The 14,941-nt window shown below is 38.4% G+C and overlaps 1 protein-coding gene across 1 annotated transcript in view; it reads right to left on the reverse strand.

Annotated features, from left to right (window-relative positions):
* Positions 1-14,941, reverse strand: part of LOC134668449 (dystrophin-like) — a 301,938-nt gene that overhangs the window by 149,641 nt on the left and 137,356 nt on the right. Inside the window, exons 39-40 of the mRNA XM_063525939.1 lie at positions 12,604-12,695; positions 4,190-4,288 (exon numbers count right to left, since the gene is read on the reverse strand). Coding sequence (XP_063382009.1) covers positions 4,190-4,288; positions 12,604-12,695 — 191 coding nt within the window. The remainder of the gene's footprint in view (positions 1-4,189; positions 4,289-12,603; positions 12,696-14,941) is intronic.

Genomic DNA, 14,941 nt, shown 5'->3' on the forward strand with positions numbered 1-14,941 from the left:
GAATGACTTTCGCAAGGCACCGTATAAACCGTATTCCTAAGACTTAGAGTATATTTTACATTGAAATGTTTAGTTAATACAGAGAATTATGAAACTATGTAATAGTTAAATATTGGGAATATTGGGATGAAAGGGGTATTGATATTGACTTATTGCTGCGATGAACAAACAGACAAATATTGAATCTACACGAAACTGATATCGGAGTCGATTGAGTGCCTATCGTATTTAACTGTACCACCGGCCGCTGTTAACTGACTTTGAACCTTATATTAAGGACATACGGTCCATAGATGATCAGTTAAATAATGGTGTACAAATAGCCCAAGTATTTAATCCTTCGAGCTCCAATAGGCCTTGCACAAAAATTAAGCTTTAAAATTTGAAAATGTAACGTTTTTTAAGTCGCTCATCACTAACTGGTTCTTCGTCTTCTTATAAGTAATTACATTTTATCTACGTTAACTTTTTAAATAAAATGTACAATTACTGTAGTTAAGTCACACTGCACCTTTAGTTTCATGTACCTATTTTAATATGAATCCAGTTTTCCATAATTGGAATCAATCGCAGGGTCTCGTTAACCCTATAAGGGCAACCCTTATAGTGTTTCATATCTATTAGTGCGTCCCAACTGTCCCAAGTGCCCGCGGGGAATCTAACTTATTAACCGAAGGTGTTTGTACTTCATCGAGTATCCATCGGTCTAATATCCAGAGATACACGTACAGATGTGTACCTACTTACGACAAATCTATTTGTCAGAACAATCTGTCATCGTATGGCGGTAATTAAGCACACAATATGTTTGCTGGCAGATCTCCGGTGGAACTTCAATGAAAAATTATTTTTAATTTAAAAGAGAGATGTATTTGCTGTGTTAAAACATATTTTTGACAGTCTGTATAGATTCAATTTTCACTAAATATTATTTTTGTATTGTAGGCTACTAAAGTAACCACTGACAATATTGTATTTTGTGAAATTAACTAACAGTTAAAGCTAAGTAAGTATAATATACATTTAGCGAGTAACAATTTGTACTCTTTGTACGGTGTGATATCTTAAGATAGATCAGACATCGGTCACGTCACGTCTCAATGTCAAATAAAAGTAAGTACCTAAATATACTTAGTCTGTCTACCTAATTTACCGTGAAGAGTAATATCAAGCTATATCCACTTAGTGTCCAAAACACCCGAAATACCATTTTTCCATTAAGCAGTAATAAAATTACTAGACAATATCACCGCTCCCGCGGCGCACCTCGCCTTAATTCAATCTCATGAACACCCCCCCTTAATTACCACTCATCCAAATGATATTGAATCCTATGTCTATTAACGTAAGGTTCAGTTTGGATTGGGGTGAAGTAATCAAATTTAGATTAAAAGCGAAGGTTGCTTCATTTTAAGTAGTTAGAATACTTTTAAGGATATTGACGGCACCTGAATTTGCCATCAAAGCAAAATTAAAATACTTTTGCCGTGGGCATTTTTAAAGTTATTTCACGAATTTACCGGAATAGACCTTAAGGGCGTCCGCTTCGCGCGGGCGAGTGCCCGGAGCGGGCGCAGGCGCACACATGCCGCTGCACACACGCGGCTGCACACACGCAGCTGCACGCACACAGCTGCATGCACGCGGCTAGTGTAGTAGTAGGTAAAGTCGGTCGCAACGTCCGCGCCAATTGCTCGATGCTCATGCTCGTAGGTATATAGGTATGTACTATAATTTTTCGTAAACCGCGCCAGCTAGCGGACGCCCTTATAGGCCATGTTTAAATGGTAGGTACATACGAGTGTCTAACAAAGTAACAAACGTAATAATGACTGTATTTAAATAGTTCAATGCACATATTGTAATTGACACAGAAGCTTGCCTCGTGAATTCATCTGAGCGGAAAATGACACTCACTGATGTGTTGATGACATATTATAATATGTTAAACAACAGGTAACAGGTGTCATTAAAAATCGCTTTATTCGCGCAATTATGTAGTAAACCTCCTGAAACCCGTTAAATGTGACGGTTTTAAAGTTATCAAAACAAACAAAGATGCCCCCAGCGCAAATAAGACGAGCAAGCAACAGTTGTCGCAGTCGCAACTCAACTAAAGAAGTTCCTTTAGCTTCTGCACCCGGCGGTAACAGATTCGATTCCCGGCGGGGGCCATTCAGCTCGCCCTTTTGTCAACTGTACCGTGTGATTCGCGTTGGCACGGGTGCGCGGGTGATACGAGTTTTTGGACGCCAGTGTAATATGATCTTGAGGATTAATGACCTTCTACCCTAGTCAGTGGTGACCCTGTTTTTGACGGGGTGTGGGAACTTCATCCCCCGGCCGCGGGAAGGACCTTCGTGAGGGGAGACTCCTCGCTCCTTTCCTCTCCCATGGGAAAGCGGTAAGCAGTCTTCGTTGCCTACTTATGTACGCCTGAAACTCCAGAGGTGACATACACGTTGTCGACCCTAACACTCCGCACCCTCGTTGAGCTGGCGTCCTTACTCACCGACGCTTCAACGATTAACGCCTCTAAGCAGGTGCTGTTCATGCTCTCTTGTGCGTTGTTGGGTTTGTCATCTAGTGGCCTAGATCGAAAACATAGACATGTGTCGCCCCTTATAGTTCGTGCACGCTTCATATACTAAAACGCAAGAGCTTGCGCTTACGTTTGGAATATGTTCCTGCTCAGCTGGCAACTTCCGGAGGCATTTTTTATCTATCCCAGCGAAGTTGGGCATTGGGCGCTGCGGATTTACTATGTTAGTGTGTTTCGTTCGTGAAATATTGTCTAAGTTTGACATGAAATGTATTGCATCTTTATGAATATCTTAGCAAACACTTTATATTCTCTTACGTTCTACAAAAAATAACGTGCCTTAAAAAGCCTTTTTTGCTATTAGGAAACGTACAGCCATAATTTGTTATTTATTTTGATGTGTGTCTTGCTGAAGTTTTATTATTAACAACTGTCTTCAGAACTTCGCAAACTTTTTTTAGAAAAGCTAGCAAAATTTATTTAACCTAATAAATGAGTTTGTCTAACCAATGCTGGTATATAACAGTATTTTGATGTTTTTGATAGATTTTACGTGAGGAATAAAGATATACTTTTAGAGCTTACAAAACATTTTTAGACTTCGTTTTAATATAAGGCCGCCACAACAGCAGGTTGTTGGTTGATAATCTACCGAAATAAGTCATAACGTCGTACCTCAATACTCAATACGTACCTAATTTCAACAGTCACATACAACGTTTTTGCTAAGGACTTGAACATCTGAAGGAACCTTTTTGAAATCAAAGCAAAGGTGAACGTCCCCATGCCAAGATTAAAAATTCCCCTTCGGAATTAATCCTACGCCGAGGCCCAGACTAAAATACAGCCAAATAGCTCCAAGCTAAAGACTGTATCTTTGAAAAGACCAAAATAAAATATGAAACGTTCAGCCCTAAATTGTTACGAAATTATAATTAACATACCTCGCAATCGAGCTAGCAAAACCGTAGCAAATGACAGTTGAATGTAAAGGTTAGCGTTCATATGTCATGAATCATCATCATGACTCATGACAACATAGTCACTATTTTTTAAATTTTAAAGTAAATTTGTGTTTCAGGAAAGTAAATTATTAAATTACTTCTTTAAATTTTTGTTTATTTGATCTCAATTTGTTTACTCTTAATTTGAAATACAAAATAAATTCTACCTACTTATAACGTAATGATGTGTGTATAGCACAAGGATGTAAATACCTTATTTAGCGTAATCAGCACACGCAAACAGATCTTAAATAATTAATTTAAAACATCGTTTTTGTATTTGACAGTAAATACGTATATATGCGTCAACCTTAATGTGCAACTGCTACGGTTTTGCTAACTCGATTGCGAGGTATGATAATTAACTACTTAGCCAATTTTAATTCAATTAATCAGAATCAGGGCTACATCAGAAGCCTCGCGCCAAAATTCTGACGGCTCCTATGCTGTCCCTTATAGTTTATGCACGCTCCCTATAAGCGAAAGTAACACTATTTGTCAGTCTATCTGTCACCTCTTGACGCTTAAACCGCTGCACCGATTTAGGTACATGAAGTTTGAGGCCCGGGGAAGAACATAGGATAGTTTATATCCATCAGTATTGTATGATAGCTTAATGGTGGAGAATGGAGAATAGACTTACCTTCTGCTTGTCCAGCTGGCTGAGGATGTCGTCCACGTCGCCCACGGCCACGGCCTGCGCGCGCAGCATCTCTGTCTCGCACGACACCCACTCGCGGATCTACAGACAAACACATTTGTAACACTTCAATTAAATATAATACCTTTAAAAGGCCTATTCTTGTTGATTTATCTATATATATAAATGCAAGTGTCCTGACTGACTGACTGACTGATTCATCAACGCAGAGCCGAAACTACAAAAGCCAGAAAGTTGAAATTTGCACACCAGATTGCATTTATACAGTGTACAAGAGATAAGAAGCGATTTTGAGAAATTCAACCTCTAAGGGGGTTAAAAAGGGGATGAAAGTTTGTATGGGGTTAAAGTTTTTTTTTAAGCTAGGAATTTGAAACTTCGTAAAAAGATTTATTATTAAAATACAAGAAAACTAATTTCAGCGTTTTTGAAAATTCATCCCCTAAGGTGGTGAAAAAGGGGTTGAAAGTTTGTATGGATATCAAAAAAATTTTCGAGTGGTGAACTTGACTCTTTGTATTTAGGGATATTACTAGAAGACAGGAAAAGTAATTTCAGCGTTTTGTAAAACTCATCCCCTAACAGGGTTAAAAAGGGGTTGAAAATTTTAATCTATTAAAAATGCTTTGAAACTTCTTAGAAAGGCATAATAGCCGATTACAAAAAAAGTGATTGCAAAGTTTTTGGAAATTCAACCCCTAAGGGGGTTAAAAAGGGGATGAAAGTTCGTCTGCGGGTGCAAATTTTATTTTAAGCAAGGAACTTGAAACTTTGTATAAACGTTTTAAATTAAAATACAAGAAAACTAATTTCAGCGTTTTTGAAAATTCATCCCCTAAGGTGGTGAAAAAGGGGTTGAAAGTTTGTATGGATATCAAACATTTTTTCGAGCGCGAGACTTGAATCTTTGTATTTGGTAATAAAAGTAATTTCAGCGTTTTGTAAAATTCATCCCCTAACAGGGTTAAAATGGGTTTCAAAGTTTGAACCTATTACAAATGCTTTGAAAATTCTTAGAAAGGCTTAAAAGCCGATTACAAAAAAAGCAATCGCAACGTTCTTGGAAATTCAACCCCTAAGGGGGTTAAAAAGGGGATGAAAGTTCGTCTTGAGGTGCAAATATTATTTCAAGATAGGAACTTGAAACTTTGCAAAAAGGTATTAAATTAAACAACAAGAAAACTAATTTCAGCGTTTTTGAAAATTCATCCCCTAAGGTGGTGAAAAAGGGGTTGAAAGTTTGTTTGGATATCAAAATTTTTTTCGAACGCGGGACTTGAATCTTTGTATTTGGGGATATTATTAAAAGACAGGAAAAGTAATTTCAGCGTTATGTAAAAATCATCCCTTAACAGGGTTAAAAAGGGGTTGAAAGTTTGAATCCATTACAAATGCTTTGAAACTTCTTAGAAAGGCATAATACCTGATTACAAAAAAAAATCGAGTGCAACGTTCTTGGAAATTCAACCCCTGAGGGGGTTAAAAAGAGGATGAAAGTTCGTCTTGGGGTGCAAATTTTATTTTAAGCTAGGAACTTGAAACTTTGCAAAAAGGTATTAAATTAAAATACAAGAAAACTGAAAATTCATCCTCTAACGTGGTGCAAAGGAGTTGAAAGTTTGTATGAATATCAAACATTTTTTTCAACCTTTCCAGTTAGGAACTTCAAACATGGTAAAAGGGCATTAACAATATATTAAAAGTTTGTATTATAAAGTTTGCATCGATGAAAATTATAGGTACTCAAGATGTAAAAAAATTTTCAAGATAAGAGTCCACGCGGACGAAGTCGCGGGCAACAGCTAGTATACCATATATCGAAGATCGCGGTAACGGGTCTAACGATTTCGATGAAATTTGCTACATGGGGGTTTTCGGGAGCGATTGCCAAGCATTATATTGCTTCATGATAGTAATATACAAAAATAAGAAAATATTTTAAGGTTAGAGCATGCTGTGCTAAAAAATAAAAAGTTTTAGTAGGCTATACATAAATATAAAAAGCCAGCGCTTAAGTAAGGAGTAAGGTATGCTAAATGGAAATTGTAAATTGTCTCTGAAGTTTCCATTCCGTTTACATGAGCAATGTTGTGGAGGCAGAAAAAAACGTAATAAAAATGTTCAACTGAAAGCGAAAAACCTTTAACATCACATGTGGCTTGTAGTTTTTCCACATTTACGGAAACTGTAACCGAACTGTTCAATTATCTGTCCCAGCATTAGCCGCACGGAGCCGAGGTTGAACCCGCGGCTGACCTCCGACGTAAAACCTGGCATTGGCGAGGGTTCGGCCATCGGTGCCGAACACTGATTTACAGAGACTTAGGGAATATACGGGGAAAAATTTCAAGCAGGCACTGAGCGGGTATCTATGGCCAGGAGAAGAAAACAAGACCTTTTAGAGGGGATTTCAGGGGATCCCTTTGACTTCCATAAATATTGCTTCAGATTTAAAAAATTAGAAATAATTTTCATATATTGAAAGCGTAACTTAATTGTTGGTCGGCGGCTATGTTCGTGCGAATTTTAAGTAGAACATTTGACACCCCATATGGTCCGTTGTTTTTCCACATTTTTAAATACTGTAAACGAACTGTTCAATTATTATGCATATTTGGCGCCACGGACCCAAGGTTGAACCCGCGGATGATGATCTGCCAAATGGCAATGGATAAATTATATGGAAATGATATATAACTTGCCGTAGTTGCTAAGAGCAGGAAGAATATTGAATAAATTGGACCTGGGGATCCGACCCTTTCCACTCCCTTTTTTGGGGGGTAGGCACGGTACGATCCCGTGGGTACCGGGCCAAATCAGCTTGGTTTGACCTTAGGAACAATCGTGCCAAGCGGCATCGGAGACAAAAGTGCATACTCACTCACATTTTTTTTAAATTTAATTCGTATCCTAAACAAGTAAATCTACAGAGACAATTCCAGTCTCTTATTTTAGCAAATTTAGTCTACTTTAAAAATGTCTTGAGAAGGTACTATCAAAAACTAGTCCTCTAGAGTTATAATCGCCTATATAAAAATAAAAATAAATCGTGTTTTTCTCTCTATTTTTGACAAAGTTGCGTTCGGCGCTCGAGGTCTCAAACTTGGATTATTCATTGAGCCAACATCATAAACAAGTCTGCTAAAAATCATAACGCTAAATGTATAAAATTACTGTAAGTATTTTAAATACATATAAGTATGTTACGTAAACGTCCATACCAAGTTCGAGTGTAACTTTGTGTTTAAATATTATGTAAGCGGCTTTTTACACGACTGCCCAAAAAAAAGAGTGTATTGTTTTCAGCGTTCATGTTTGTACGTTTTTATTGGCGGCGTTTTCGTGTGTGCCCTACATTCGCGACTCAAACACTAGTGTAAAAATTAAGCGGCTACGGGCCCGTCCGAAATAACCACTCGTACGTTTTCACCACAAGAATATTACCAAAGAAATATCGCAGGGAACGGCAGTTTCCGTGAATGCCAGCCGTTTGTAGGGTCGCCCCCTCGGCGCATTCAAAAACATCTCCACTCGTCTGCAATATTACCATTTAAACTTGCACCTTAGACTCTTTGCGATTATTTGAAATCTGAGGTGTAGATTATACTGGATAGAGGCATTTACGTTAGGATCGACCTTTATTTTTATAAGCCTTCGTTATTGCAGCCTTGGCTACGGATTCTATTTGGATACCGGAAATATTGATACAAAAGCGTGCCCTTCCTGAGCTGGAATGCGCTTTATTTTCAACAGACTTCTTAAAAAGGGTAAGGCGCTTTCGAGTGTATTTTTTATTCATTTATGTTGCTACAGTACTTCGGAGTATTAAAATTCGAAAACAATTATAAAAACGTTGACTTCCATTTTAATTTGCAGCCTTGAACTCACTGAACGATATCAGTTAGGTATCACATATGTTTAGCTAATTGAATTTGCCGACCAATCTGAGCCTAGGCGATGGGAGTGACCATGCCTATGAAGCCGGTGATCTTGAGTTTAAATCCCGGTAAGACCATTTATTTATCAATATTGTGTGGCTGGAAAAAATAACGAGGAACGTTGAGACTCTTATTCCGTCAGCCACGATAAAGTTTGGGGCCACAGACCTCAGAGGTGCAAGACTTGATTAAATTGGGTCGCCAATGAGTCGAACTCCAACAAAAGTAAGGCGTTCGTACACGACGTAATTCGTGACGTGATGAAAAAAGTTTTACGGCTATAAACTTGGAGTAATATCAGATTTTTGATGTAAAATTTTAAAGTGAAAGAATAAGCGAGTTTCATCGTGGATCAAGAAAATAATTTAAACAGTTTTAGCATTCCGGTATCAAAGCAAAATATGTTGTCAAATTTTAAACCTGTGATACCTTAACATGTAGGACCATATCACGGCTTACTGTCTTCAAATGTTTAAACTATAACTTCTAAATTTCAATTACCTTTTCCCTGGAATCAGCAGTCGTGTACTAACCAGATCTAACAATAGCTCCTGTACCTAACTATGATTAGATATTCAGACCAATTCATCCTGTCCTGTGAATTGTGATATCTCGTCTCAATGTCGTCCATTGGGATTTCGTGCGTTCAATTCAGTGATCTTCGGTTTTAATCAAATCCTGATCTTATTGGGTTTAAGATAAAGTTCCTATTCGTACTTAGCTGAAGATAATAGTGCGGACGGCTATTGGTAATGCCTAATGAACTGTAGCTATGTATATCTATCCGTATTTATTGCCTTTTAACTATAATGCAACTAAATGGTAATTCGTCGTGCATAGGGTTGCCATATGAAATACGGAACCCTAAAAATGGAACATCCCGACTAAAATCCGGACATCACTCTAAAAATCCTGACATTTCCTAGACGGTAATTTCTTCAAAATTCCACCCGTTAAATCCATCCTAAGCCCGTTAGTGGGCCATTAGTCCCTTCACTCGCCAAAATACGCTGTAGCTCTAGAAGCATAACCTTCTCGTTTCTCTCCCAACACCAAATTGTTAGCTAGCGTGGTTAGTTGAGGTTTCGAAAATAACCCCGACACTCGCCAAGTCCCCCGCAAATCCTGACAAAGAAACAAAAATCCTGATATGTCAGGGGAGATAATCCATGTACAAGTCAACGTCCATAGAACTACAAGCTGACAACTTAACAACAAGAAGCTTAAAAGTTGCTATTTCAAAACAGCAGCAACAGCTTTCCTTCTTTGAAACTTTTTGTAAATACCTAACAAAGTTTGTAAGATTTCTCATAGCATAATTTTTTTTAACTCGACGAAATAAAATCATAAAATGGGGTTGAAAAAAAAAAATTACTTACAAAAGCTTTCGCAGAGAACATAAAGTCGCTTCTAATGGGGAAAGTAATCCTTTAGTCGTTTAGGCATTTCGTTACCTGCTTCCTTCTTCCCCACAGAGACTGGTCAAAATAAAGACTGGTATATGTATAGCGTCCCAAGAAAGTGATTTTGTTTGTTAGGTAGGTACTTGCTAGTACGAGTATATAACGCAGGTTAAATTTCCCGCGAGAGGGTAAAATTGGGTTTTGAAATTTCAACTGTGACAAACCACAAAAAAATTAGATACCTTAGAATTTTTAAAGACATACTTAGATTTGTCATTATTGGTTAGTTCCATATCCCTTCATTGGGCTATTATTTTCAATAGAGATTCGTGACTCGTTTCGGGTGTGTGAACGCGAACGTGCTGTTCAAAGCAACGCCCAGTGCCGGATTTACCACTAGGCTGAGTAGGCTGAAGCCTTGGGCGGCAGATTTTAGGGGGCGGCAAATTTGGGTCAAAAATATATTTTATGTGCTGTTCAGATAGGGTAGACCGGAATGAATTTGTAAAATTTAAATAACAAACATAATTTGTCGATTTTGCCGCCCTCTATCATGTCAAGACCTTTTTGAAGTACGGAACCCTAAAACTGTACCTACCATTTTCTCGAAAAAATTTCGCGCTCGCTACGCTCGCGTTTTCATTTAAGTACCTACATTATTTGTGACCCATCTGACTGCATTGTAAATTTGGAATGGTCGTCGATTCCTGTATCTTCGTGGTATTATGGGTTCCGTTTTTTTCCGTTTGAAGTACGGAACCCTAAAAATTTACCTACCTACTATTTTCTCTAAAAAAATTTCGCGCTCGCTGCGCTCGCGTTTTCGTTTAACGAACTAAATTTTATTGTGACCCATCTGACCATATCATTGAATGATAGCACAGAACCTAGTAAAACGCCAGCGGTAATGTCCACGCTATCGGAGCAGCTTCCGTCTACTATATGGATCATATGCATCTACCGAATAAAAAGCTAGCGATCCATTTGTATAGCATAGTCTTTCGAGCAGAGTCAATTAATGCCAGACCCGACCGAACTCCGTAGCTATATCCAGCCTAACTGCCAATGCCTCACCTTGATTCTCAATGGCCAAAACCCAGCGGTACCCACTGGTCACCGATCAGATCAGGCAAATATAAAGAGGTTGCATCGTCATTGAGTGACAAAAACGGCCCATATAAATAAATCTATATCTAGAATGTGACATTTGTGACGTCACCTTATATGCATTTTAATATGGCTATGGTGTGTTGTACTATAAAATTAAACGCCTCTGACAGGAAAGTACTTTAAAAAACCTATAAGCGAGGCGGATAGGGGCGGCAAAATCGGCATAGCCTACGGGCGGCAAATGTCTAAATCCGGCACTGGCAACGCCCAAAAACTCTCTACAAGTCCTCATAAAATGACTTGGCGCAGCCCTATTCTAAACTGAATGAAACTGAAAATTACTATTCTAGTTGAGACACCGTGACTTACAATATGGAGATTGAGGGTCTCTATTAACTATTAGTCCCTGTCCCTCGCAGTTTACGGCGATAATAAAATTTTCTCGTTTCCGCCGAACCGTCGTTGGTAGGGCGCATCCGCGAAGCTTCAGTGTCAAACGACACGTACTGACAGATACAGGTGGTATAAAGTCATATTATAATGCAGTTACCGTTAGCACTCACCAATTCAATGTATTGAGTTTAGGAAACACCTCAAAGAAATAAAAAATATAAACTTGATTATTTCTGAAAGTTACTTCTGAGAAATGCCGTGTATAAAAAAATAATCAGGAGATTTTAATCTATGTACATCATACCTACTAAAATTATGTGGGATTTGACTGAAACTACTTTTCCCTAATATGTGGTCTGCGACTCCTTTGGGTTTGTTCAAGAAACAACTAATTGTAAGCAAGTTCTTTCTCACGCACTCGCTTACCTAAACAGGTTTGGGACCTGTATGTCCTACACACATTACACATATCATAAACCCGCTTACCTAATTTTCGTGCCATTTGGGACATTTGTCTAATTGATTTGTTTGCTGGGTACGTAATAGGTATGTTTCTTAAGTGCATTACGAAATCAAATGATACGCGGAAATCAATTAAGTACATCTTGCCTTGTTAGCTACATCATGCGATGAAACACGTTTCATATTTTAATTGCCGTAAACGATTAACGGTTGTCAAGCGTCCTGATTAGTCCCTTATTAGCAAAGTGTCCCTACACCCCCGGGAAGGAGGGGGGGGGGGGGATACTTCTCTAATTGATTCCAGTTTTGGGGGTATCTTTCACTCGACGAAACGTGCGGGAACTGCCGAGGAGGGAGGCGACGTGAGGACCATACAGATGTTGGGGTCACCTGTGGCTTTTAGGCGCAAGGCTGTTCACAAAAGCGAGCTTTGAGTATGAGCCTCAAAAAGTCTAGTTTATATATTAGAACTCGATGCAAATCGCGTTTAAAATAGACTTCAACAGTCGTGGTCCCGAGTTGATCGAACTATAATCGCGAAAAAACAGTCGTGGTCCCGAGTTGATCGAACTATAATCGCGAACCAAGGAATCAATGTCATATACTCGCACCACATTAGCCGCATAAGCTGATGATGCCGGGTTGATTCCGGCCTCGCTTACTCACTTTTTCTTTCGTATTAATACCATATTGTTTTGTAACTACAATAAAAAATGTAGGTACCTATTTGATTTGTTTCCTAGTAGCGAATAGCGAAACTCTAGATACAATAGAGTGAAAATAACAGTCGAGTATAAAACGTTTGGTGAATGTTTTGGGATCTTAAAAGCGGAGTGTCGATCCACGGAGTGATCAAATATGTATTTCATTTTAGTGCGGATATGTTCCGTAGTTCCGTACACTCTCAAATCAGGAGTAATGTGTGAGTTTCTTGCGGAACTTTGTTTTCGGAATAACAATATTTAATGCTCTAGCGCTTTCCGAGATGAGTAATAGAAAGTTTATAGTTATACATATTTTACAGAGCCTCGAGCCTTTATAGTAATTAATAAGTTTGTATTAGTAAAAGTTCTCCTAGTAGGCTACGAACCTGCGACACGGTGGTGTCAAAGTGCGCGAGCAGCACCGCCGGCGCCTGCGACTGCGCCGAGCGCCGGCGACCGGACGCGCGGCCGCTCCAATCTGGAACAAAAAGATACAACCTATTGTACACAACAAGAAATTTGGCAAATTTTTAACACGTTCAATGCGGTAGGGGGTCGAAAGACCCTATACAAAGTATGGCTAATTACGACTTATACTAATTGCCGCAGCGAAGGTGAGTGACGTCTACCTATTTTTTAATCACACGTGGAAATATATTTATTCTGCATTCATTAAATTCATTCAAATAGCTGCGGTTGCTTGCGAATGGTGCGTGAGTCATTTTATCTTCCATATTTTTTTTCTTTTCATTGTAGGCGTTTGTCGATGTACGATTGTCATGTTGGCTAGGTCCCTAAGTGACTGTAAAAAAGAGTTGCAATTTTTCAACCTTGTTTCTGAAACCGTGTAGTTTTAACAATGTCAATAATTAAATCTTGCTTTAGGCAAACCAAATTAGAACAACTAAATATGGCAGCAATATTGTCACATTATTTGCTCGAGGATGTCAAATGGCATTTAAATTTAAACATGATAGGTGCTTGCCCGGGGCTAGCTAATAAGTCGTGATCGCGTTAGTCAGCAGTAGAGGGTTAGCGAATAAGCGAGTTGACCCGACTAATCCTTAACCCTTCTCTGCTATTGTTGTCTAGACAAAGTGTATTACCTAATAGAAGTAGTTTATTTTATATACTTTAAGAGTTAAGAATCATATGGAATCTATAAATTTTTTATCATAACACGATTGCTCACTATGCTCAGTTTATATACTTTTGGCGAACCTGAATATTTCGTAGAGCGTAAAAATAAATAAGCTGTGTAACCAAGTTCGTATTAAATAGTTTTGCGCAATCCGTTGTGTAGAATATTACCACAGGTGACTGTCAAAAGTGCATTACCTCCATCCACACCGTAAACTGAGGAATCGTAACCGTGTCGCAGAGGTGTACCGGTTGGAGCCGGAAAAGGTTTATTTGACGTTTATAAGCGCATTGTAATAATTATGCCTCCTTGAATAAACTATTTTTTATCTTTTTATCTTATCTTAATAGTACTTACAGTCAAAAAATTCAATTTCCATACCATTTCATATCTTGTCACAGTGTCAATCAATATGAAAGTCGCTATGGACCTCATACTATTGTAACTGCAAAATGGTTCTGAAATTAAATTCATTCACCGTAGATGTAGCTTTTATAGAGTGAAACTACTCCTTTAACTGTGGTGGGAGGGTTACACGACCCGACTAATCCTTAACTCGTTATTGTCATAGCTAACTGAGTTGCGACCCCGAGCTCAAGCAGTTTATTAACTGTATTACAGAGGATAGTTCATTAAGACACTTGTAATATCGTCCACAAATTCACTATTGACAGAGAGATGTAGGGCCGATTCAGTTATGACAGTATAACCGTGACTTCATTATGAGCCGATTTCGTAGGTACAGTCGAATTCATAAATATGTACAGATTTTTTCAGCTTATTGCAATGCAAATTGTCAATTCCAACTTACACCGTGACATCAAAATGATTTATTTCTAAACGATGCATTTCTTTCATATTTATCCATACAACGTACTGGCGCGAGCCGAGCTTCTTGCACGGGGGACTGACACAATTTAGATATCTTGATATCACAATGTACGTTTGAATTGCCCTCCGGCCCTCGAGTAGTAAACGTGACGTGAGTAAACATGAGAAAATCGGGTTTTTATGTATTTAATGTTTTTTTTTTCAGCGACGTTGCCTCGCCCACATCCTAAATGCTTCGATTTTTCTGATGCTGTCTATACTTAATGCTCTTCCGCATTTTAGTAGCAAAGTACAACAGCGGAAATATATTGTATAGAGGGTGTTGTTGTCGGAGGCCCCATGTGGCGATAATGGCGATATGGAGCGGATGTCGTCGCGACTTGGTAATCACTTGCGAAACTAACGCCAATGACAAAAATGATTTTAGCATAGGCTTTGAGTCGTCTGTAAAAACAGGCATGTACGTCAGTTTTGTGAATACAGTCACCTGCAATAATGTGTTACACAACGAAAGGCCACAAAAACATCTGACACGATCTTATTTGTAGAGCCATAAGAGCGTGTCACATATTTTTGCGGCCTTCAAGAGTAACATAATTATTGCAGGTGACTGTACATTACATACATATTACTGGATAAACAATATAATATATTTATTTCTATCTCCATCTCAGGCGACAGCACAGCGGCTAAACACTTTAACGATATCATAATTATGATTTAGATAAGTGCCTACTAATTTATGTCAGTTT

The sequence above is a fragment of the Cydia fagiglandana genome, chromosome 1 (assembly GCF_963556715.1).
Source record: "Cydia fagiglandana chromosome 1, ilCydFagi1.1, whole genome shotgun sequence".
Classification (NCBI taxonomy): Eukaryota; Metazoa; Arthropoda; class Insecta; order Lepidoptera; family Tortricidae; genus Cydia; species Cydia fagiglandana.